This window comes from Euprymna scolopes, chromosome 13 (genome assembly GCF_053919585.1).
Source record: "Euprymna scolopes isolate OS-2025 chromosome 13, ASM5391958v1, whole genome shotgun sequence".
Classification (NCBI taxonomy): domain Eukaryota; kingdom Metazoa; phylum Mollusca; class Cephalopoda; order Sepiida; family Sepiolidae; genus Euprymna; species Euprymna scolopes.
In genome coordinates, this window is record NC_136494.1 from 31,437,887 (window position 1) to 31,461,960 (window position 24,074).

The 24,074-nt window shown below is 33.3% G+C and overlaps 1 protein-coding gene and 1 pseudogene across 1 annotated transcript; both read right to left on the bottom strand.

Moving 5' to 3' along the window:
- Positions 1–1,239: 1,239 nt before the first annotated feature.
- LOC145292389 (protein FAM200C-like) lies at positions 1,240–1,797 on the bottom strand. The gene has a single exon (XM_080138716.1). The coding sequence runs from the start codon at positions 1,795–1,797 to the stop codon at positions 1,240–1,242; it is 558 nt and encodes a 185-aa protein (XP_079994842.1).
- Positions 1,798–22,878: 21,081 nt separating this feature from the next.
- On the bottom strand, positions 22,879–23,023 carry LOC145292557 (U2 spliceosomal RNA; annotated as a pseudogene).
- Between the last annotated feature and the right edge of the window lie 1,051 nt (positions 23,024–24,074).

Below are 24,074 nucleotides of genomic sequence, written 5' to 3' on the forward strand. Positions count from 1 at the left end.
CCAAACTATGGATTAAATAGAAACCGGCTTGAAAAGAACTATATTCTATTAAAAAAAATGTCTTCAGTATAACTGGATTCGGTATTAAATAACCTTAAAAGATTTGATATGCCGTAAAACAAAAGCAACCAACTAACATACCAACCAACCAACGAACCTCGGCATTAGAAATAAAACTGTGGAAACCCCATCTTTTTTCATATAGGAAATTCCATGACGACCTTAACAAACAAGCCAACAATTTTACAAACTGTTTTAGGGTTGATTTTAAGTGGAAAGTTATTATCGTTATTATGACATATATATATATATATATATATATATATATATATATATATATATATATATATGTATGTATAGGTATATATGTGTGTATACGTATTTATTTGTATATGTATATATGCATATAGATATATGTATGTGTATATATGTGCATATATATATGTATATCTATCTATATCTATCTATCTTTATATATATATATATATATATATATATATATATATATATATATATATATACTGTATACGGACTGTTTAGAGCAGCGGTTCTCAACCTTTTTTGACCCATGGACCCATTTTCCCTTCTTTTTTTTTTCTTGGTGGACCCCCTTATAATTTTTGGTCATAAAACAATATTCTATTTCTCAATATAATTTTTTGAGCTTTTAATAAACAAATAAATATTATATAATTAAACTTTATTTTTAAATGAAAACTAATTTAATGAAATAAAGTATTTTACAATAATTATAATAATGAAAACTTGATTAACGCTAACTGTTTTTTGTGTTCTTGTTTTTGTTTTTGTAAATTCACGTAATGGAATGAATGTGTGTGTGTGTGTGTGTGTGTGTGTGTGTGCGTGTGTGTGTGTGTGTGTGTGTGTGTGTGGTTTTGGTCCTTATGCAGGATACGGGCCGTGCTATTTTGTAGATAGGATTTTTAAGTTATACTCAATTTTTACGGTATGTTTTGTTCCATTAAATTGTTAGATGAATGTACATACATCTCAACCTTTTCCCGGCTATCGCCCCCAAAAGCTATTTTTGACTTAAGTTAATTCATAATCGCCTCCAAGAATAAATAATAACAAATATTGTAATTATGACTAACCAACACTAGAAACATTTTGTACATGCAAATGGAAAACAAATTAATTAAAAATAATTTTATTGCAAATTTACAAGAAATGTAGAGAGTCTAACTAGTGTGTGCCCTTAGATTGGTGATGTGTCGCTTAAAATTCAATGTCAGGTTTAATATTACTCAAGCAGATACGAACATCTCCACGAGAAATAATGTCAAATCTGTTTCGTTCCTTCTGTAAAATGTGATTGACAGCGCTGAATCCAGTTTCGATAAGATATGATGTTGGGAAACACAAAAGGATTTTCGACATTTGTGACCACAAATTTGGATACAGTGATTTTACAGTGTTTGATTGCCAAAATGCACACAAAGTTTCTCTTTTGAACTTGATTTGCAATTCATCATTGCATTTTATCTCGATGATTTCCTCCTGGATATTTTCGTGTGCACTGAGAGGATCACAATCGAATGGGTCAATCATCCATAGCTCAATAGTGAAGTCAAATAAATCGGAAAATCTGATTTCTAGATCATTTTTCATGGCTGACAGATGGTTACAATAGATAACAATGTCATTTTCACATGAGTCGATTTCCGCTAGTTTGGGTATATTATCAAATTGCCTTTGTTTTAAATTAATTTGAAACATATTAAGTTTTTCAACAAAAGCTCTCATCACCCGTTTACAGTCTATCAGGGTTATCATTTTTCCTTGCAGCAGAAGAGAGACTTCATTTAACTTACGGAAGATCCAACTAAGATAGTGTATATTTTTCTTTTGAGCTTGAATTTCGATAGCTAAGTCTGACTGTCCTTCTGTTTGTAGGAATACAACTATTGCATTAAATAAGTTTACAAATCAGTGTGTCGCCGTCCGACATTAGTTCCGGATATTGAGTTAGTGTTTTGTTTATGTAAATATGAACGAATCTGTAATATAACAGAGCGAATGAAAATTGTAAACACTTGTAAGACAATGTCACTGGAGAATCGGATTTACTGAAATAAATTGAATATTCAAAACTGACAATTCATTTATAAGAGAGCAATTCATAGGTCACGTGACCAAAGTTTCGCATTAATAGTTTAGCTACGCGTTTATGATTTCAAAAATTTTTTTAAATTTACTCGCAAAAATGTCAAAATTTTTCACAGATAAAATTGATTGAAAATCGCCCCCAAAAATTTGATTTTCGCCCACTAGGGGGCGATTCGACCACTAGGGGGCGATTCGCCCCCGGTTGAGAACCGCTGGTTTAGAGTGATCGAAATCAATATTTAAGTCTTCTACATTTTTTCATCTCTTCAACCAATATTATTAAATTAAATTCCAGTTTTATGTTGTCTTTTGTTAAAACAAAAACAATTATGATTTTGTTTCATTTCACTTTGTTAAGTGTGGTCGTGTTAAGAACGGCGTTTGGGATAGACATCCCAAATTCCCCATTTGAAGAACGGCTTTCGGAATAGACACTACTAACCTCCCCATTTTAATAACGGCGTTCGGAATCGACACCCCAACATCTACATGTAAAAAACGATTTTCGGAGTAGACAGCTCCCTTTATACTGGGGAATTGTTGAAAAATAATTCCCCCTAATTTAACCGGCATAATTGTTGTCAGCATACTCACCACCATATTTAATTATAATAATTTAATTGTAATTGTAATTATATTTAAAAACGTTTATTGTCTTTATTATATTTAATTATAATAATTTAATTATAATTGTAATTATATTTAAAACCGTTTATTTTTTGTATTTGAATATAATAAAGAAAATAAACGTTTTTAAATATAATTACAATTATAATTAAATTATTATAATTAAATATAATAAAGAAAATAAACGTAAAGTTCTTATAATAATTTAATTATAGTTTTAATGATAATATTAAAAAAAATTGTTTTCATTAAGGGATCGTGGTTCCCTATGAAACGGGAACTTCAGGTATCCCGATAAGATACTCATTTAAATAAAATATTGGTATTGTCGCTGTTGTTGCTATGTAAACTGTTTACTTTAAATTAAATATGAAAGTATATTGTGCTCTTTTTATAGAGCACTATTAATAACACCGTTATTTTTTTATATATATATATATATATTCCCACTCAGGAATATGGAAGGATCGGTCGAAAATATGTGCTTTTGAAGGAAACATCCTTGATTTTTTTTTTTTGCAAAGACGTTTTGTATTCTTACACGTCAACATACAGGAAATAAATACAGAAAAGATATAAACATTTACATATTTTTCGTATTGTTTTTTTATTCATACATATTCATGTATATATATATATATATATATATATATATATCAGTAGTTGACATTCTACAACCAAATATCTATTGCTATATAAAAGGAAATTTCTAAGAGCGTGGGTCTGTGTGTATGAGAGAGAGAGTTCCCTATGCATTCGAAAACGGTTGCGCTGATTTTAATGAAAATTCACACGAAGCTACTTTATGTGCCTTCCAGTGTTATAAGATGAGTTTTGTATCGGAATGTCTTCGATAAGTATCGATAATCGATGTCTTCAGTAAATACCAATAATCCGACAAAGGAAGGAACAGGCGATTTTGACCAGATTTAACACCTTACACAGCCTAACATCACAAGTGCATTTGAGAGGTTTTATCACCACACAAGCAGAAAGACCCAGCATATTAAATCACCAGTAGGTTCTTTGATGTGATAGAGGCGCTTTCGAAATGAATGTTTTTGTTGAAAGCACAATTGTACCAAGATTCTTTATTTTTAATTTTAAACTTAAATTCAAGTCATTATCTCTACACAAAAAGCAAGGCCAGGCATCTAAAATCAACAGTAGGTTCTAAATCTAAATGAATGCTTCTGTTTATTAAACTGTTATTAAACTATGATATTTTACTTCTACATTTTGAACTTTAATGCAAGCCGTTATATATAAAATATATAAAATAATAATTTTATAAAATTAACATTACGTTCTCTACAGTGCAATGCAAACTACAATGCATTGTGAACTAAGTCACTGCGACAGGCATGTGAAGGACCCATCTCGGCCGCACCACGATGAGCAGTCAATCAATCGATATCAGTGAAAAACGTGCAATTTCACTGATTTCGCTGACAATAACAATATGAGAGTGTGAAACATTCGTTGATCATCATTTAATCCCGGGCAGCCTCCGGTTACTCTTCTAATATATTTATATTTCTTTTTTCAGAGTATTTTATTTTATTTTTTCTTACACGTGTTTCGTTGAATGGCGTACGAACATAAAACAGCTCATCAGAGACAGTTTATATTTTCCTCTGAAAACCAAACGGTTCCAGAGTCCCCCCAGCCATCCTGCAGATTAAATAGAATACTATCTGGAAAAACTGAATGGAAATTGTATAAACTCATATGATTCATAAAAAAGTTACTTATTTTAAGATATAATTGGGATGTTTCAAGAAAGAAGGCCGAAGTATTTTTAGTTCCACAAGGATGTATTAATTTTTAAGGTGCCATGTTCAAGGTGACATATATATATATATATATATATATATATATATATACGTATGTATGTATATATATATACATATATATATATATATATATATGTTAATATCAGTCTGATTTGTCTTAGTTAGGATGGAAGTACACAGAATCCCTAAACGCCCGTTGTACTAGAAACTGCAAACAGTAGACGTCCAAGAAGTTTGAAAATATCCTCAAAAACAACTTTATGGCTCTTAGCATGAACATAGAGGACTGAGAGAGAATAGCTTCAAGGTCATTCTTTTAGCAGAAGTACTTCTATTACTCTAGAGATTTAATCAAGGCAGCTAGAAGACGCCATGCTAGAACATTCAAAAGATATAAATGACGAAAGTTGCAGGCATGTTTCAGCCTTACTATACGTATGATACCTAGCGAAGAAATTTTTTGGACGAAAGTTGGCTTTCCTAGCTACATTCGATTCCAGGACGCATTTGATCATGTTAATTCTCAACAAAGAAAACTAAATAAAAATCCGTTGATTTCAGTCTTCTTAGATTGTCTTAGATATCCTTGAATTAATCAATGCCTATTCATGAGACGTCAGATTAGAAATAACTCGAATATTGCCTCGCTGTCAAATCCTCATTCTGAAATATTCTTTTCAAAGTATGAGTGTCGTTCCAAACGTAAGGCCTCCTATTTTTCTAACTCAAAAAAGACTAAAACCTTAAAAAGCCACAAAGGCGTGGGTGGTACCATTAAAACGAGCAACATTATGACCTCCAGAATTCATGTTTCCACATAGTCATCAACAGTCCCAATGTACTTTTGCCAGCCTCTTTTGAGATCTGCCGTACGCTTTGTCACTTACATCTTTATCTCCATTCTGAAGTCGACAGACCCATCTCCTAATCGAGCTGCTATCGAGTGCATAGGCTTCGTAAATAATCAACAGGCGCTGGCAAATGTTGATTGGTTCAACTTTCTCTACATGGAGATTTTCAATAACACATCACTGCTTCTGGTGCACGTCAATTATAGGGATTGCTGTCTTACACCGCCAATGTCTGCAACCGAGAAATAAAAAATTTCAGGTCATAAATGCATAAGTTCAACTATCATAACAATCTCCTCTGATCCATTCGCGCAAAATAAAAACTAGGAGACAATACATTTAAAACATTCTTCGTATATAATTATACAATTTTACTGTCGATTCATTATGCTTCAGTATAATCTGTTATTCTTAAGTTTCGTTTTCAAATAAGGTTCATACTCCAGAAAGAATACTCGTTCCAGGACAGGTAAAATTCATTTCTTAAACAGAACATTTTAGCACCAATTCCATGTCCCCTTACAAAGATTAAAGTCAAAATATATTAGTACTAAACTTATTCATAGCTTAAATCTTTGATCCAAATCTATTATAGTATTTTATTCTCGAAAATGGCTAAAATTTATTTCTTAAGCTTAAGGAGTCTTAAAAAACTTGAATTTAAGAATACTTCTTAATTGGTATATAATAGCTGTCGATACAGTTCAATGCGAATCCAATATATCTGAATTTTTAAATTGGAGATTGCATCTATACTATGTTTCATAAACACCTTTTATAATACTTGAAATAAGTCCAATATAATATAAACAAATACTTGTTGATCGGCTCTCTATTTAAGAGAGCCGGTCAACAAGTATTTTTCACCACCGTTAGCAATCATCACGATGTTGTCTCACCAATTATTCACCCTTATCCTCGAGTAGCTTTTTGACCTTGATAAGCGGGGTCAGATTAATAAACAAAAAGAAACTAAAATCTGGATAATCTGTATAGTATTCTGTTTATTGCGTCCTCACTGGGGCCGTACGTTACGCTTGCAAAAGGGCCAAGTACAAATAAACAGCTTCAAAAAGGCCACATTCGTGATATTTGGCTTTAAAAATGCCAAGCTGGAAATCCCAGACAAGAATATGAGAGTGACCCCACCTTTGATGCAGTCTCGTTTTCGAATATTATTATAATAATATACGATCATTATTGTAATGGTGCGAAAAAGAAACTCGACGTCATTTCGACATGCGGCGGTTCTTCATTGGAGAATAAATCAACGAACCGTGATGTAAAAAAAAAGGGAACACTCGAAAGAAAAAGAAACATTGTCAGCCATGAGGTGCTGAAGTGAAGGAGTAATTTAAAGATTGCCTCTTACAAAGTGATTTTATTATTTGTATTGAACTATGTAGCACAATATTCATTTCTGAGTATTTGTTAATACTTCTTAATTTATCTCATTGGGTTAGTTTTATATTTAAAATAAAATTGACACTATTTTCATAAAAGTGTTAATAAATATATTACTTAATTAATAAAGTGTTAATAAATATATTACGTAATTAATAAAGTGTTAATATATTACGTAATTAATAATGTGTTAATAAATATATTACTTGATAATTAAAGTGTTAATAAATATATTACTTAATTAATAAAGTGTTAATAAATATATTACTTAATTAATAAAGATTTAATAAATATACTACTTAATTAATAAAGTGTTAATAAATATATTAGTTAATTAATAAAGTGTTAATAAATATACCACTTAATTAATAAAGTGTTAATAACATATTACGTAATGAATAAATTGTTAATAAATATATTACTTAATTAATAAAGTGTTAATAAATATATTACGTAATTAATAAAGTGTTAATAAATATATTACTTAATTAATAAAGTGTTAATAAATATATTACGTAATTAACAAAGTGTTAATCAATATATATTTAAATTAAAAAAGTGTTAATCAATATATTTCCTGATTAATAAAGTGTTAATAAATATATTTACGTAATTAATTAAGTGCTAATAAATATATTTCTTAATTAATAAAAAGTTGATCAATATATTACGTAATTAATAAATATATTTCTTAATTAATAAAGTGTTAATATATTTCTTAATTAATAAAGTGTTAATAAATATATTACGTAATTAATAAAGTGTTAATCAATATATTTCTAAATTAATAAAGTGTTAATCAATATATTAGGTACTTAATAAATTGTTAATCAATATATTTCTAAATTAATAAAGTGTTAATCAATATATTAGGTACTTAATAAATTGTTAATCAATATATTTCTTAATTAATAAAGTCTTAATAAATATATTATGTAATTAATAAAGTGTTTATAAATATTTTACGTAATTAATAAAGTGTTAATAAATATATTACGTAATTAATAAAGTGTTAATAAATATTTTACGTAATTAATAAAGTGTTAATAAATATATTACGTAATGAATAACGTGTTAATATATACATTACTTAATTAATAAAGTGTTAATCAATATATTGCGTAATTATTAAATTGTTAATAAATATATTACGTAATTATTAAATTGTTAATAAATCTTTTACGTAATTATTAAAGTGTTTATCAATATATTACTTAATTAATAAAATGTTAATTAATATATTTCTTAATTAATAAAATGTTAATAAATATATTACTTAATTAATAAAGTGTTGATAAATATATTACGTAATTAGTAAAGTGTTTATAAATATATTACTTAATTAATAATATATTTACTGCATGTTATAGTTTTTTTTCTGTACAGAAAACAATGTTTTTTCGTTACACAGGACAACATCTGCTTTATCAAAAAATATTTGTTGATTGAATATATTTCTCATTTCGTGGTCTTGCCAGTAAACTAATATAAGGTAATTCTACCCCCTTACACCCACTAGCTATCTTCTAAAACTCATGATGATCAGTTAATTAGTTTAGGAGTGACTACTGTACCTACAAATATATAAACACATACACATACTTAACTTTATATATACATACATATATCCAGTTACTCGCACTTAACTATAATTATTAAGAATATGCCCAATAGAACATGAATTACATTCAATGTATACGGTTGTATAAACTCTCGTGTTTGTTTGTTTTTTTCTCTTTTTTTCTAATATTTTAAATGTGGCTGTCATGGTTTTAATGGCGAGAATTTTAAAACATTGTTCGATTTCGTTTGTAGTTGAGGTCGTTGTCGAAGTTGAATCTCTGTTTAAATTGTTTTCGTTTTTCGTTTTGTTTATCGTATTTGCATTATTGCTTGCATGGTTTTCATTATTATGGATTTTGCACGCCTTTATTACTTGGTATATACAATAATAGGGTATTGTATGTAGAATAATGGGGCATTGTAGTGAGTGAGAAAAGGAAGTTATATGTATTTTATTTCATCGTCAAAAGATGCAGATTCGGAAAGTATAATCAACTATTGTTTAATATCGATGGCAAACACGAGTGGACATATAAAAATAAAATAATTTCCAAAAATAAGAAAATAAAATAATTTCAATATTACACACACACACATACACACACACAGCACACATACACGCACACACACACACATATATATATATGTGTGTGTGTGTGTGTGTGTGTGTGTGTGTGTGTGTCTGCCGTTTATTTCGGCGTATAGGGCGACCATTAGATAAGACAAGGTACAAAATTGGAGCAAATTTTAACAAATTCATCATATATCGGTTTTATTAGACGCCTTCTAAATCAGGAAACCATGTTTGTTTAGCTTAGTCTAGTGATTACAAAACCCGGTATTAATTTCATTTATTGCGGACTATTATCCTCGTCTTTCCTTAGTTGTTTCACAACGTTTCAGCCAACTATTCCTCTAGCCTTCGTCAGGTGGTAACCGCGACGGATAGGAACTCTGAATCTCCTGACTGCATTTTCAGCAATTACTGCCATCCATAGTTGTTGTCGTCTCACCACGTTTTGGCCAAGTAAGCCTCTGGCCGGCTTTGGATAGGCAGTAATTGCTGAGAATGCAGTTAAGAGATTCGAAGTTTCTATCCGTCGCGGTTACCACCTGACGAAGGCCAGAGGAATAGTTGGCTGAAACGTCGTAAAAACAACTAATAAAAGATGAGAATAATAGTCAGCAATAAAGAAAATTAATAAATAATACTCATCTCAATGAATTCCAATTAAATAATAAACATCCGGTATCTGATGAAATATTTTTAAAGATGATGTTTTTAAATTTAAGAGTCGTCTTATACACCGAGATATACGCTATATACTAGCAGAGCGACCCGACGCTGCCCAGGGTTAAATGGTTATCAACGAATGTTCTACACTTCCAATACTTTTATTGTCACCGAAATCGGTGAAATCGCCCATTGTTCAATCAAATCGAATGACTGTTTACTCTAGTCGGGAGCCCACAATGGTGGACAGTGGGAAACTTCACATGACTCCCAGCAGTGACTTGTACTGTATTTCATATTTACTCAGCATATTTACGTTAAAAATGTTATTGAAGAACACGGCATGTTTCTACTTTTGCTACCTTTCGAATGCTTCATCGAGTTTGAGAAAATTCATTGAGGCATAGAAAATCACAATTAAAAGTTGTTTAAGTATTTAAATGTCATAGAGTAAGGGAAGTTAATGAAAAGGATATAAAAATTTACATCTAAATTGCATAGTAAAATCCGAATTTCACCATGCAATTTTTATGTGAGTTTTTATTGTTCCATGCCTCACTGACTTTAGCAAATAAGATGCAAACCATTAAAACTATTTGCTAATATTTTCTCCACCGGAGAGATGATTGACATCGAAATCCTATAGAAAAAGGAGTTATAATGTTTCAAATGTATTCTTTGTTTTACATAGAGTAATAATCTTTTGATTAGAAATTCAAACATTTCAGGTCATAAATTTTTTAATTCATTGAATGACTAAAATTATATATATATATATATATATATATATATATATATATATATATATATATATATGGGTATGTGTGCATGTGTGTGTGCATGTATGTATGAATGTATGTGTTTATATATATATATATATATATATATATATATATATATATATATATATATATATATATATATATATATATATATGGTGGCCTACTTAAAAGTAGCCCGATCTATATTATCAATTTTTTTCAGATTAAACTTAAAAGTAGCCTGATGCCTATTATCTTTCTGTTACCGACCAACTGTCACCACAAGACAAAATGCAATTCTTTTTCCAACAAGATGCTGCTACATGCCAGATGTCTCACAGATCACTGACACAAGTTTACAGAAAAGAAAACAATAATCATAGGGTTATGCCATCACGCTACCCAAAATTGTCATCATGTGATTTTTATCTTTGAGGGGCAGTAAAACAAAAGATTCATGCAAAAGAGCCTTACAATCTAGATCAAATAATGGGGAGCATTGCCAAGGCTATCAGGAGAATCACCGTTGAAAATCTACTGATGGTTAAACGTGCCAAGAAATAGATGTCAACGGGGAGCACTTCCAGTATATTTTATAACATTACAGGTAATTTAAACAATAAAAGAATGTTCTTTCTCGCTACTACATTTTCTGGGTTACTTTTAATTGGGCTATCCTCTAGCATTAATATATCTTGATTTAAATCTTCATAAGGAGACATGAAAGTGGTTGTTAATAATAAAAACAAAGTTAACTAAAAGTTTATTAGCAATATATGTTGGAGACATGTCATCATTCTGGAAACCATAACTCCAATGAATCGCTATTCAATAAGATGTTTCATGTATGTATATGTTTAGTCTTTGGGTACGTCTATTATTTCAGAAATAGATATCTCAGTTTCTCCTACAACAGTTTGAGGAATTAATTTATACCAGTCGGGGGACAGGTATTTTTCGACTAATGTATAAGTTACATAGAGACGACAAACGCGGACACATAAACAGACAGATAGGTTTAATAATATAGAGATTTTATTGGCTTGTCCAAGATTAAACGCGTTTCCTGAACTACAATTAAACATAATCATTAGATCACAGTTTAGCGACAATGTTAAAATCACTGGACATTGTTTCCTTAGACAATATGTTGCTTTCTGATTCTTTGGAGAAAGACTTAGTGCGTATCAATAGTTCTTAGATTCATTGGAGCACAAAAGAAAATCATCAATGAATTAAACATTGTCGCACAACTTTAAGATGTACAAAATGTCTGGAATCTAAATCCTCCAGCTTTAGCCGACCGAAAATGAATTATCTTCAACGCAGACAACACAATGTGCGACGACCACGTATAGCTCTCGCTGTCCGAAATAACTTGGAAATCCTTGGTGGAGATTACTGTCTGGCTATTTTATTACCTGGATACCTTTCACCTTGTGATTATTGTCTTTGACTAATCAGATCGCCGAGACGAAAGATTTCTGAAAACTTTTTCGATTTGGAGAGTTTGGCGACAAAGTAGAAGGGGAACAAATTGATACGATAAAATCTATGAAACGAACTCGAAATAGAATTGTTATCGTGATTTAATTCTTTATTATCTTGCATGGCAGGCGTTAAAATTAGACAAAATAAGCGTCGTTCTGATCTGGGGCGCGTCACGAATTTACACATCTTATATGACGTTTATAAAGTCTGTGAGACCTTTAAATTTTCTTTTTTTTTTACTTTTGTTCAGCTGCACATGTGCTACCAGATCAGGATATCTGAAGATATTGGTTTCCTGAGACGAACTACACCTAACCTTGATGTTTTTTTTGTTTGTTTTCTGCTTCCTTCTGCAAAAAAAAAAAAAAAAAAAACAACCGACGTTTTTCCTCCTTTTCCTTCTTCCCATTTCCCCTTTCTTTTTCTATCTCCTCCACTTCTTGACTGGTTTCCTAACTTAAAATGTACCAAACATTAATGATGTAGCCCTTTTCCCTCTTCATTGGCAAAACTCATTCATGTTCCGCAGGGCAGAGAACAAAAACGATAAAATCCACTATAAAACAACCAAATCAAACCAAACACTATAAACTAGCGATTGAAGATATGAAGAGCTTGAAGAATAAAAACCTTCTACAAAATAACTGAATGCAACATGAACACTATTTCCAAAATTTATTAGATTGGCCGAAATAACTTGGAAATCCTTGGTGGAGATTACTGTCTGGCCTATTTATTACCTGGATACCTTTCACCTTGTGATTATTGTCCATAGATCATAGATTAGTTTTATCAATCCGAAACGGGTTTTATAATCTGTAAAACAAAACAACCAAACCAAACCTATTCAGCTGCAATAAGGTATGTTGCTGCTGAAAGTGCGAGAGGTTACTCTGATAGGAGTCAGATTAATAGGCGAGCAACCTAGTTGGAAGTTTGGTAGTAAGGTTTGTTCACATTACATTTAAATTTCTGCATGAAGAGAATTTCAAAGGCAGAAATGCAATATGATAAACAAAATAAGTCTTAACAGCTCCGTTGACATTCCCTGATGGGATGTATCAAGTGATTAGCAATAAGCTAATCATCTTCTCCACGAAAAAAGGTAAAGCTTGGGTATCTCATTTGTATTTTCAGAACTGCCTAGAACTATACTTCAGTCCACAAAAACTTATTGTCGAGGACGTATCTTCGACTGGTATGTGCCAGTAAGTATTTAAAATCAAGTCATTTTGTTTTCATAGGGGTCCATCGCTCGAGGTTGACAATGGGCGTTGCATCCTTTGGATGCTAGACTGGGAGAAGATGATGGAGCCAAAGGAACAGCAAGGCTGTTATATTTGTATTATTTTGATTAGTCGGACTATTGTCCTTAACGTGAGTGTTATTCTCACAACGTTTGTAAGCTCCGGCCTTCTTCAGGTGTATCTAGTTGAACTCAGGAATAATCTAAGAAGAACAAATTATCAATCCTCATCTCAAACAGTCAGAAACATAAGGCTCTTAGAGTTTAGTAATTAATGAACTTTTTTCGGTCTAGTGCAGCGACCATCATACTTACTTTACTGTGTGCCAATAACTGAAAGCATGACGAACACAGGCCGCATAATATTTCTATTCAATGCTTGCAAGCCAGAACGTTGGGAGGGGGGCGAAAAACTAAGTTTAGCATTCCATGTTAATAGATGGTGCGCGTACAATGAACAAAAAAAATCAAGATGTTTATTTACTAAAATGTTTTCAAAGAAAGTGACAGCAGCAAAAAGATAGTTACTGGATCTTACAAGCTAAGCAGCAAAAAAGGTGAGATTTGTGAATCTCTTTTTTTTTTTTAGTAGCCATAATGAAGGGTGAAGAAAACGGAATCTAAAAATGAAAAAGACATTGAATTAGAAACCTAATCAAAATCCTGTTGAAACACAAGAAAAGCAGATGATTTAGGGGTGACTGGTGAAGCTACTGCTCGCCAAAGGTAGAGGAGAGCTGGGAGAAATGAAATGCCTAATTTAAAGAAAAAAGTAATCAGAAGGTCTCCACAAGAATGAAAAGTTTCTAATAATCTAAACATAATATTCAAATTGACATTTAATCACAAAGTTTTGTGTTTCATACGTTTTTTCAAGCAAATTCAATTACTGTCGGCGGGCCGAATGGACTGACGCCACAGGCCGGATTCGGTCCGCAGGCCGTAGTTTGCTGACCCTGATCTAGTTGATAAACAGATGAAGAAAAAAGAAATATGTAGATTTACTTTTTTCTTTTTTGTATTTGTAGAATTGTTTTTAATATATATACTAGCAGACCTCCCGGCGTAACCCGGTCGTAAAATACTCTTTAATATTATATTTCCATTCATGCAGATTTTATATTTATTATTATAGAGTCAGTTCTGTATAGATTATTATATTGTACACAATATATTGTAGCAATTTCAAAATTAAAAATGATTTGTGTGCCATCAATCAGAATCGAAACTAAAGCAGAGCTGCCAAGCTTTATTCGTTAGCGAATGACCTAAATCCATACATATACAAAACTGACAAAATAACATTGTTTGCCTTTATTTTTTAATTAGCGCATGCGCAGAAGAAATGGGTATAGCTGACTTACAATATGCTAACATCAATGTTTTTCGTTCAATGTTGACCCCTAAAAACAGAAATCGAAAATGCATGACAGGTCCAAATATCGTATATATCATATTTCAACTTTGTAGTCCAAATATTCAGAGAGGACTTTGGTAGAGACTTTTTGCACACGCATCAACAAGGTCACTCAGGCTAAATAATATAAATCTCATCTGTCTGTTTTAATGTATGTATGTATGTATGTATGTATGTTTGAGAGAGAGAGAGCAAGATAGATAGATAGATAGATAGATAGATAGATTGATTTATAGATAGATAGATATATAGATGTTCGAAGGTTTTTATCTTAAATTCCACGCAATTATGCATAATTAAGAAACCATGAATAAGTAGAATTCAGCGTAATAGTGAAATGACACTAATCAACTAACAAGAAACACTGGAAAATGAATGTAATTAATTAACGCTGGTTTTCTAAAGGAACATGCAAATTAGGTAACCTCTATGAAGTCACTCGCATATCCCTCATTGAGAAATTCATTTAATAATTTTTAAGTAGAAAAGGTAGGCTTTTATAATAGCAATGACAGAGCGATAAAAAAAACACAACTTTATAGGTATACTCGCAGTTCGATCCGGCTTTGCTCGGACACTGTGTACTGTTCATCACTTTATGTACATAATGTGTATATATATATATATATATATATATATATATATATATATATATATATATATATAGACTTATATGTAATTATACTGAGTTCGTGAAATTCAGTAAATTTTCATATACCAATGAGTTTTAAGCCATAAATGGTTGCCTTAAAGAGTACGCTACAAAATTATCAAATTTTATAATTGAGCACTAATATACTGTGTAAGCAAAAATAAGACTTTAAAACAAGGTGTTGGTGGCAACAAAAAGTGTATTTCATTTTAAGTTACAATTGTTTCCATGTCCAGTTCGACAATTTCAAGCATTATATCGTTTTAAAATTTTCAAAACCAGCATTACTTCAGACTTTATGAATAAGCACACTTTTGGCAATGGAGCTTTTTTTGAAGAGAAGGAAGGAAGGGGAATCCCTAGCTAGAAAAGCATGCGAGAAACATTTACCTTTGCTGTGGTTTAAAACAAAGGTAGATGTTTCTCGCATGCCTTTTTCTCATATTTTTCAATATATTTAGATTCAGCAACCGTGACTCCTTTATGCATAACAGTACGCCAGGAACATCTCCTTTGAACTAGGTTTTCCCATGAGCAAGACTACAATATTCTTCATTTATGTTTTATTAAATCATTTATATTATTTATAGTTCCAACTCTCTATATAAAGACAATAATTATATGTACATCTGTTTTGCTTCTTTTTTTTATTTAACTTCAGTAAGTTTTAAGATATCAAGGGGCTGGAGCTAACACTTGATTCTGTTGTGTGTTGGATTTTGTGAATAACAAAATGAAAGAAAGAACCAGTCTGGGCGTCCTAAATGTTATATTGAGGACACGTCATGGGTGAGGTAAATCAACATTAAATTTCAATCAATATAAATACACATACACAACAAACAAAAAGGAAAACAATGGAAGACAAATAAAACAGCTGCGTATGTAACTGCAATCCGTCGCAAATCCACCACTCCTAACCTCTCTCTCACTCTCTCTCTCTCTCTCTCTCTATCTCTCTCTCAAATATAATTATATCAAATAAACGCAGTGTTTTCATAAAATGAGTGAGACGCTTAGTTATTAAATATATATCCGTGCGCATGTGGGAAAGTACAGTATGAAAATTATGCATATATTTTCTGCGCTCGCTCATAATATAGCATATTGAGACGAACTAATGGTTGATGGGACGAACGTATGCTGCTCTCGTAGATTAAATGAAAGGTTCTGTTTGTAATTTCGTGAGGATTCTCGAATTAGATAGATTTAAAAAGTTCGACAGAAAACTCTGAGGAATATCAAATATGGGAAGTATATGGAATGGTGAGAAGAACCGGAGCATCTGTTTGTTTGATCCAATTAAAACGTGGATGATGTTGCTCGGGTTAGTAGAAGTAGAGCGGTTGAGGAAGAAGGAGTATGGCTCTCTTTCTGTTATCTTTTGTGTGAACTCGTTTATTTCCCAAACTTTGTGTCATTTCAATTGTACATAGTTCGACTATTGTAAAGATTAATATTAGCTACTGCTAGCCTTCGGGTCGAGATCAAAGTGCAGTATCTGTTCCGGCAGATACGGCAAGCAAAGACCATATGTGGGGGAACCCCCACATATAAGACCTTGGTCAATGTAGGGGAAACCTTTCATACCAATTGTCACTATCCAGCTCCCCTACTCCCCGGGGAGTTGGTTTCCATATTCCCTTAACTCCTCACATTAAAAATCGGCCTTGTGCCTAATTTGCTCAGTGGGGGAGCAAATAAATACCTCAAAGTGTGGCATCTGTTCCGGCAGATACGGCAAGCAAAGATCATATGTGAGGGAAACCCCACATATAAGACCTTGGTCAATGTAGGGGCAACCCTTCATACCAATTGTAACTATCCAGTTTCCCTACTCCCCGGGGAGTTGGTCTCCATTTCCCCTTCACTCGACACATTAAAAATCGGCATTGTGCCTAATTTGCTCAGTGGGGGAGCAAATAAATACCTCAAAGTGTAGTATCTGTTCTTCAGATGCTGCACTTCAATTTCTTGTTCTCTGTCAGTGGAGGAGAAATTCTTCACGACTGAGATAATTTTTATTCTTTGTTCGTTTTCTACACATTAAAAAACGACCCTGGTGTCTAACTCTGTCCCGTGGGGAGGCATTGTTAATAGGAACATTAGCTACTATAGGGGCAGTCATTATATAACAAATTATTCTCAATATTAGAAAAACAAATGGTATTAGAAGTTCGTAATTGTAAGGAAGATGTATTAAAGATTTTATGCTTGTTGTCAGCATAAAAAAACACATTTTTCTCATCCACGAACTGATCATTTACAAGCAGGAAAAAGCATGGATATTTACCGAATGGAAGCCACAAAACTAATCAAGACAAATTTGGTCTAAATTGAAATATACTTGTAAAATACATTAATATGCCACATAAGAGACGACTGATTAAGAGACCGTATGCTAAGAGAATCAGAATGAACTCTTGAATAAGCAATACGAGCTGGTCAAAAAGCAGAAGAAATAAGGCGCCATTCAAAACCTATAAGCACAATAGAAACGTGTAAATACACCGATGATTTATGATTAAAAAATATAATATGAGAGCCATAAAAAAAACTCCCAACTAGAGACGTGGAGCTCACTAAAAACAATATCAAAAGTAACTAAATTCCTGCAGATATTATTCTGGTACTAACAGCAGAAATAACTTCCCTGCATTTTAGAAAACATCGAATTTGCAGTAAAAAAAAAGAAGATTTAATGTAAATATGCAGATGAATAAAAATGCATTCAAAATAAAAGTCTGCAGTAAGACTGATAATTCAGGTTATGACGAAGACGACATTGGCGCCATTGAAAAAAATATATATTCCCTAAACCAAACGAAACAAGACTATTTGAGAGCAAACTTATGCACCGATGACAACACTATAATTACATACAAAACAAATACTGGTTCAAAAGAGAATATGATACTTAAATAAATATAAAATTATTCGACGTTTTAGCTAAAAAAATCATAAGCTATTGGCTTAGAATGAGTGCTTTATGGAAAATCGATGGTTGAATATGGGTATATTAGTTCTCATTTTTTGCATAAATACTTTTAATCCTTATTAATCCCTTGCTGTGAATTGAACGGATACCATAATACTTAGTCTGCTGCACATTATCATAACAAAGGTTCATACAAAGTTTCAGGGAGACAGGCCAAATATTTTCGAGAAAACTTCTAGAGTAAATTTGGTATCATGAGGAATAATATGTAACTGCATTCAACGGATACCATAATACTTAATCCGCTGCATCTAATCACAAAACTTCTCATACAAAGTTTCAGGCAAATCGGCTCTATAGTTCCTAAGAATTAGTGGGACACACTGAGATACAAATTAAGCGAAATATGCTATAGATACTGTGGCAATCACCAGCATTACAGTGTAGATATATATTGTTGACTAATGGGAGAAGAGGGCGTCCGTCTTTGCTGGGTTGTAAAATACGCTTAAATATATTTTATTTCATGCAGATTATGTATTTATTATCAAAGAGGCCTTTCTCTATTGAATATATGCAGTGTATCACAAAATGAGTACAACCCTCACATTTCTTCAAATATTTTAGTATACCTCTTCATGGAGCAACACTGAAAGAAACATTTTTGACACAATGAATAGTAGTCTGTTTGCAGCATATATAACAGAGTTAATTTATTTTTCACTCAATATGACTAAAAAAAATAACCATTAAAAACTAAATCCCTGGCAACAAAAGTGATTACACCCCTTACATAAATTGTCAATATACAAGATGCCAACTCTCAATAGTTTATGTGGCCACCATCATTATCCAAAACTGCCTTTACACTCCTGGGCATGGAGTTTACCAGAGCTTCACATGTAGCCACTGGAATACTCTTCTGCTCTTCAATTACGACGTTGAGGAGCTGGCGGATATTTGAGACTTTGCACACTTCCATCTTCTGCTTTAGGATGCCCCAAAAATGTTGTATTGGGTTCAAGTCTGGAATCATGCTTGGTCAGTCCACCAACTTTACCCTCAGCCTCTTCAGTAAAGCAGTGGTTGTCTTGGATGTGTATTTTGGATCATTGTCATGCTGGAACACTGTTCTGTGACCCAGTTTCTAGAGGGAGGAGATCATGCTCTGCTGCAGTATTTGACAGTACATGTTGGAGTTCATGTTTCCCTCAATGAAATGTTACTCTTCAATACCTGCAGTACTCATGCTGCCCAAGACCGTGACATTCCCACCATCATGCTTGACTGTAGGCATGACACACTTATCTTTGTACTCCTCACCTGGTCACCACCACACATGCTTAAGGCAATCAGAACTAAACAAATTAAATTTCGTCTCATCAGACTATGGGACATGGTTCCAGTTATGTATGGGCTTTGTTGACGTGTCTTTAGCAAACTGTTTGTGGGCTTTCTTGTATATTGCCTTCAGAAGAGGTTTCGTTCTGGGGTGACAGCTATTCACACCAATTTGTGGCATACCTACAGTCAATGGTTTGAAGCAATGAGAATTTATTTGAGAGAAAGAGAGATATGTAAAGAGCTGACCATTGACAGGTTAGTTTGGCAGTATATTTTTAAAAGCCATCCAAGCTCGTTAAATCGAAGACGACGATGAGACTGAGGATGAGGATGAGGATGATGATGGCGAGATGATTATGATGATGATGACGACGACGACGACAGTGATGGTGGTTTCTCTGATATTAGGTCTAGAGTAATTGACATCTCAGGGTCAGTTTGCAAGAAAGCACCAAGGCGAATATGGGTTGAAGGCTCATCAAAACATGAGAGAAGCAAATACGGATGGATTTGAGAAAAATAAGGATAAACAAAAAATAGAGATTGATTGGTTTGCAAGTCGATTCTTACAAGACGTACAACACATGCCAATATTTAAGACGGACGTTAAACCAACGATATTGCCACTGCCGTTGATTCTGCTGCTGATGATGATAACAAAAGAATGGATGAGAGTGCTTGTGCTAGTAGATGTAGAACAGTCGATGTAACAGGGTCAATTAGCTAAAGAAAACATGGGAGGATTCGATAGAATGTATTTAAGAGATAGCAGGATAGTTTAGCTTGGAAGTCAATTTCTAACAGTGTTCCAACACATGCCATAATGTTCAACGTACATTAAACTGATGATGATGATGATGATGATGATGACGACGACTGCGACGACGACGACGATGATGATGATGATGATGATGATGATGATGATGATGGTGGTGGTGAGGAGGAGGAGGAGGAGGAGGAGGATCCGCATTTGGCATTGAAAAACGCTTCGGTTCCACATCAAATGAAACGCATGGTCGCAAACTGCAACTGATTTTCTACTATGAAATGCGTCAATTACGTTTTGCACTCAAATTAGCTGCGGAACTGACGCGCGTTACACGATAATTGTGTACACTAATAATAGATTGGCGCTTTTTAATGCCTCACCCAAATGCACGGCCCTGAAGCTTAAACTTCATTAGTTTCCCTATTGGAATCCGCCCATTATCGTTACTATTAGTAGTAGTATTGGTACTATTATTAATATTCTTACTCTTCTTGTTATTTTTTTTACTTCTTTTTATTATTAATATTAGTATTAGTAGTTGTAGTAGTAATATTCTGTTTCCTCTACTTCTTTTCTTATTTTTGTAAATATTGTTTTTCTAAATTTTATTATTATTATTATTTTTTTTTTTTTTTTTTTTAATTCTTCTTAGTTTTATTGCCATTATTTTTACCATGGTTAACATTATTAACTCACTAGGAGTTTTCACAACACAAGTCTTTATTAGTGATTATTAACTAAAAACAAGGCTGATAGCCATTAGTCGCGTGCTCTCGTGTAATGAATGAATGTGTGAATGTAAGATTGAAATGAAAGTCTTAAAATGACAGAAAAATGGGCTGAAATGACTTAAATAAATAAAAAGTAAATGACTTAGAATGACTTTAAGAATGACTTGAATGCTTAAAAAATAACTGGAATCCTTCAAAAACAACTTGAATGATATGGAGAATGACTCGAACGGCTTTGAGAAGTGGGTGATCATTTTACATCAAATTAATACAAAAAAGTGGTCCCCCACTTTATATCACAAAAATTATTTTATTTAGTGAATTTGAAACGTTATTTCGTATTCAGGAACCCCGAAAACCAATAAATAGTGGTATAATAAACATAAAAAGAAATAAAAAGTACATGTGTTACGGACCGACCGAGTGACTGAGTGAGTGACTTATAGAGTTGCTTGCACACGACTAAAAAAACTATTCTGTGGTATGCATTAAAAAAAAAAACTATTCTCCGTCAGTCCGTCTGTAACACATTTAATTATTAATTACAAACAAGTGCAGCATCGGTTAAGAACAGATACTACACTTTGAGGTATTTGTTTGCTCCCCCACTGAGCAAATTAGGCACAAGGTCGATTTTTAAAGTGAGGAGTGAAGGGGGAAATTGGGACCAACTCCCCGGGAAGTAGGGGAGCTGAACAATGGTATGAAGGGTTGTCCCTACATTGACCAAGGTCTTATATGTGGGGTTTCACCCACATATGGTCTTTGCTTGCAGTATCTGCCGGAATAGATACTACACTTTGATCTTAGCTATGTGGCCAAGTAAAAGTTACATTTTGGACAAGTTTCCGAAAAGTCTAATGGATAGGTAAAAATTTATGGGGCAAAAAGTTTCATTATTTGCAATTTTGGTACATTTTTGACCACTTATGAGCCCCTTGGAATGCTGAATACAAGTGACAATGGACAAACTATGCAGTTTTACACCGTAACACATGTATATTTAGATTCAGCACCATGGGAGAGCATTATATAGATATACATACCAAGTTTTTTATTGAGAAATATAAAAAAGGGCATTTTTAGCATTAAAAGTCCCCAGGGGATGCAAAGCAGAATTTTGCTAGGGTCACCCATACTGAATTCATATTAAGAACAATGCCCTGCACATTTTAGACAAGTTTCAGAAAAATCTAATGGATAGGTAAAAATTTATGGGCCAAAAAGTGTCATTTTTTTCAATTTTGGTACATTTTTGACCCCTTATGAACCACTTTGAATGCCGAATACCAGTGACAATGGACAAACAGTGCAGTTTCACACCTTAACACATGTATATTTACATTCAGCAACTGGGAAACCACCATATAGACATATCAAGTTTTTGTTGAGAAATATGATAAACGCACCAGAAGAAAAGACGTTTTCAGCACAAAAAATCCCAGGGAAAGAAAACCAGATATTTGCCAGGGTCACCCATACTGAATTTATATTAAGGACAATGCCCTTCACATTTTGTGCACGTTTCAGAAAAATCTAATGAATGGATCAAATGTTACAGGACAAAAAGTGTCATTTTGGCTATTTTTAGCCCCTATTGAGCCCCTGTGGGCAAAACAGGATTTTTTGAAAAAAAAAAAATATATTTACTATGCACATTTATATATAAAATATAATTTGTGACAAAATTTCAGGAAAACTAATGGACGGTTATCCGTCAATCATCCGGACTAACGGACAAACGGACCGATTGAAAACATAGTTCACTCTCTGATATCGGGGGACAAAAATGTTACTCCATACCCGCTGCTTAAAAAAAAAATAAAATGTAAATGTGTTACAGACCGACCGATTGAGTGACTTGCATGCGACTAAAAATGCCTTAGCATGGAAGGGTTTCTCCTTCCATTGCCAAGGAAAAATTACAAATGTAAGTGAAGCATCTGTTAAGAACATATATTACACTTGGATCTTGGACATGTGGCCAAGGAAAAGTTACAAAAAATAGTACAGCATGTAGTAAGACAGATACTACACTTTGATCTTGGCCAAAAGGCCAAGAAAAGGGTATTTATTTGCTCACCCACCGAGCTACTTAGGCACGAGACCGATTTTAAATGTGAGGAGTGAAGGGAAAATAAGGACCAGCTTCCCGGGGAGTAGGGGAGCTGGATAGTGTCAATTTGTATAAAGGGTTTCCCCTACATTGACCAAGGTCTTATATGTGGGGTTGGTACTTATTTGCTCCCCCACGGAATAAATTAGGCACAGGGCCGATTTTTAATGTAAGGAGTGAAGGGAAAATGGGAACAAACTCCCCGGGGAGTAGGGGAGCTGGATAGTGACAATTGGTATGAAGGGTTGCCCCTACATTTACCAATGTCTTATATAAGAGGTTGCCTCCACATATGGTCTTTGCTTGCAGTATCTGCCGGAACAGATAGTACATTTTAATATTGGCCAAAAGGCCAAGAAAAGGGTATTTATTTGCTCCCCCACCGAGAAAATTAGGTACCAGGCCGATTTTTAATGTGAGGAGTGAAGGGGAAATGGGGGCAAACGGCCCGGGAAGTAGGAGAGCTGGAGTGTGACAATTTGTATGAAGGGTTGCCCGGACGTTGACCAAGATCTCGGTATTTATTTACTCCCCCACTGAGCAAATTAGGCACAAAGCCGATTTTTAATGTGAGGAGTGAAGTGAAAATGGAGACCAACTCCCCAGGGAGTAATGGAGCTGGATAGTGACAATTGGTATGAAGGGATTCGCCTACATTGACCAAGGTCTTATATGTGGGGTTGCCCCCACATATGGTCTTTGCTTGCAGGGTGCCAGGCAGATACTACACTTTGATCTTGGCCAAAAGGCCCAGAAAAGCAGTATTTATTTGCTCCCCCACCAAGCAAATTAGGCACAAGACCGATTTTGTATGTGAGAAGTGAAGGGGAAATGAGACCAACTCCCCGGGGAGTAGGGGAGCTGGATAGTGACAATTGGTATGAAGGGTTGCCCTTACATTGATCAAGGTCTTATATGTGGTGTAGCACCCACATATGGTCTTTGCTTGCAGTATCTGCTGGAACAGATACTACATTTTTTTCTTGCCCAAAAGGCCCAGAAAA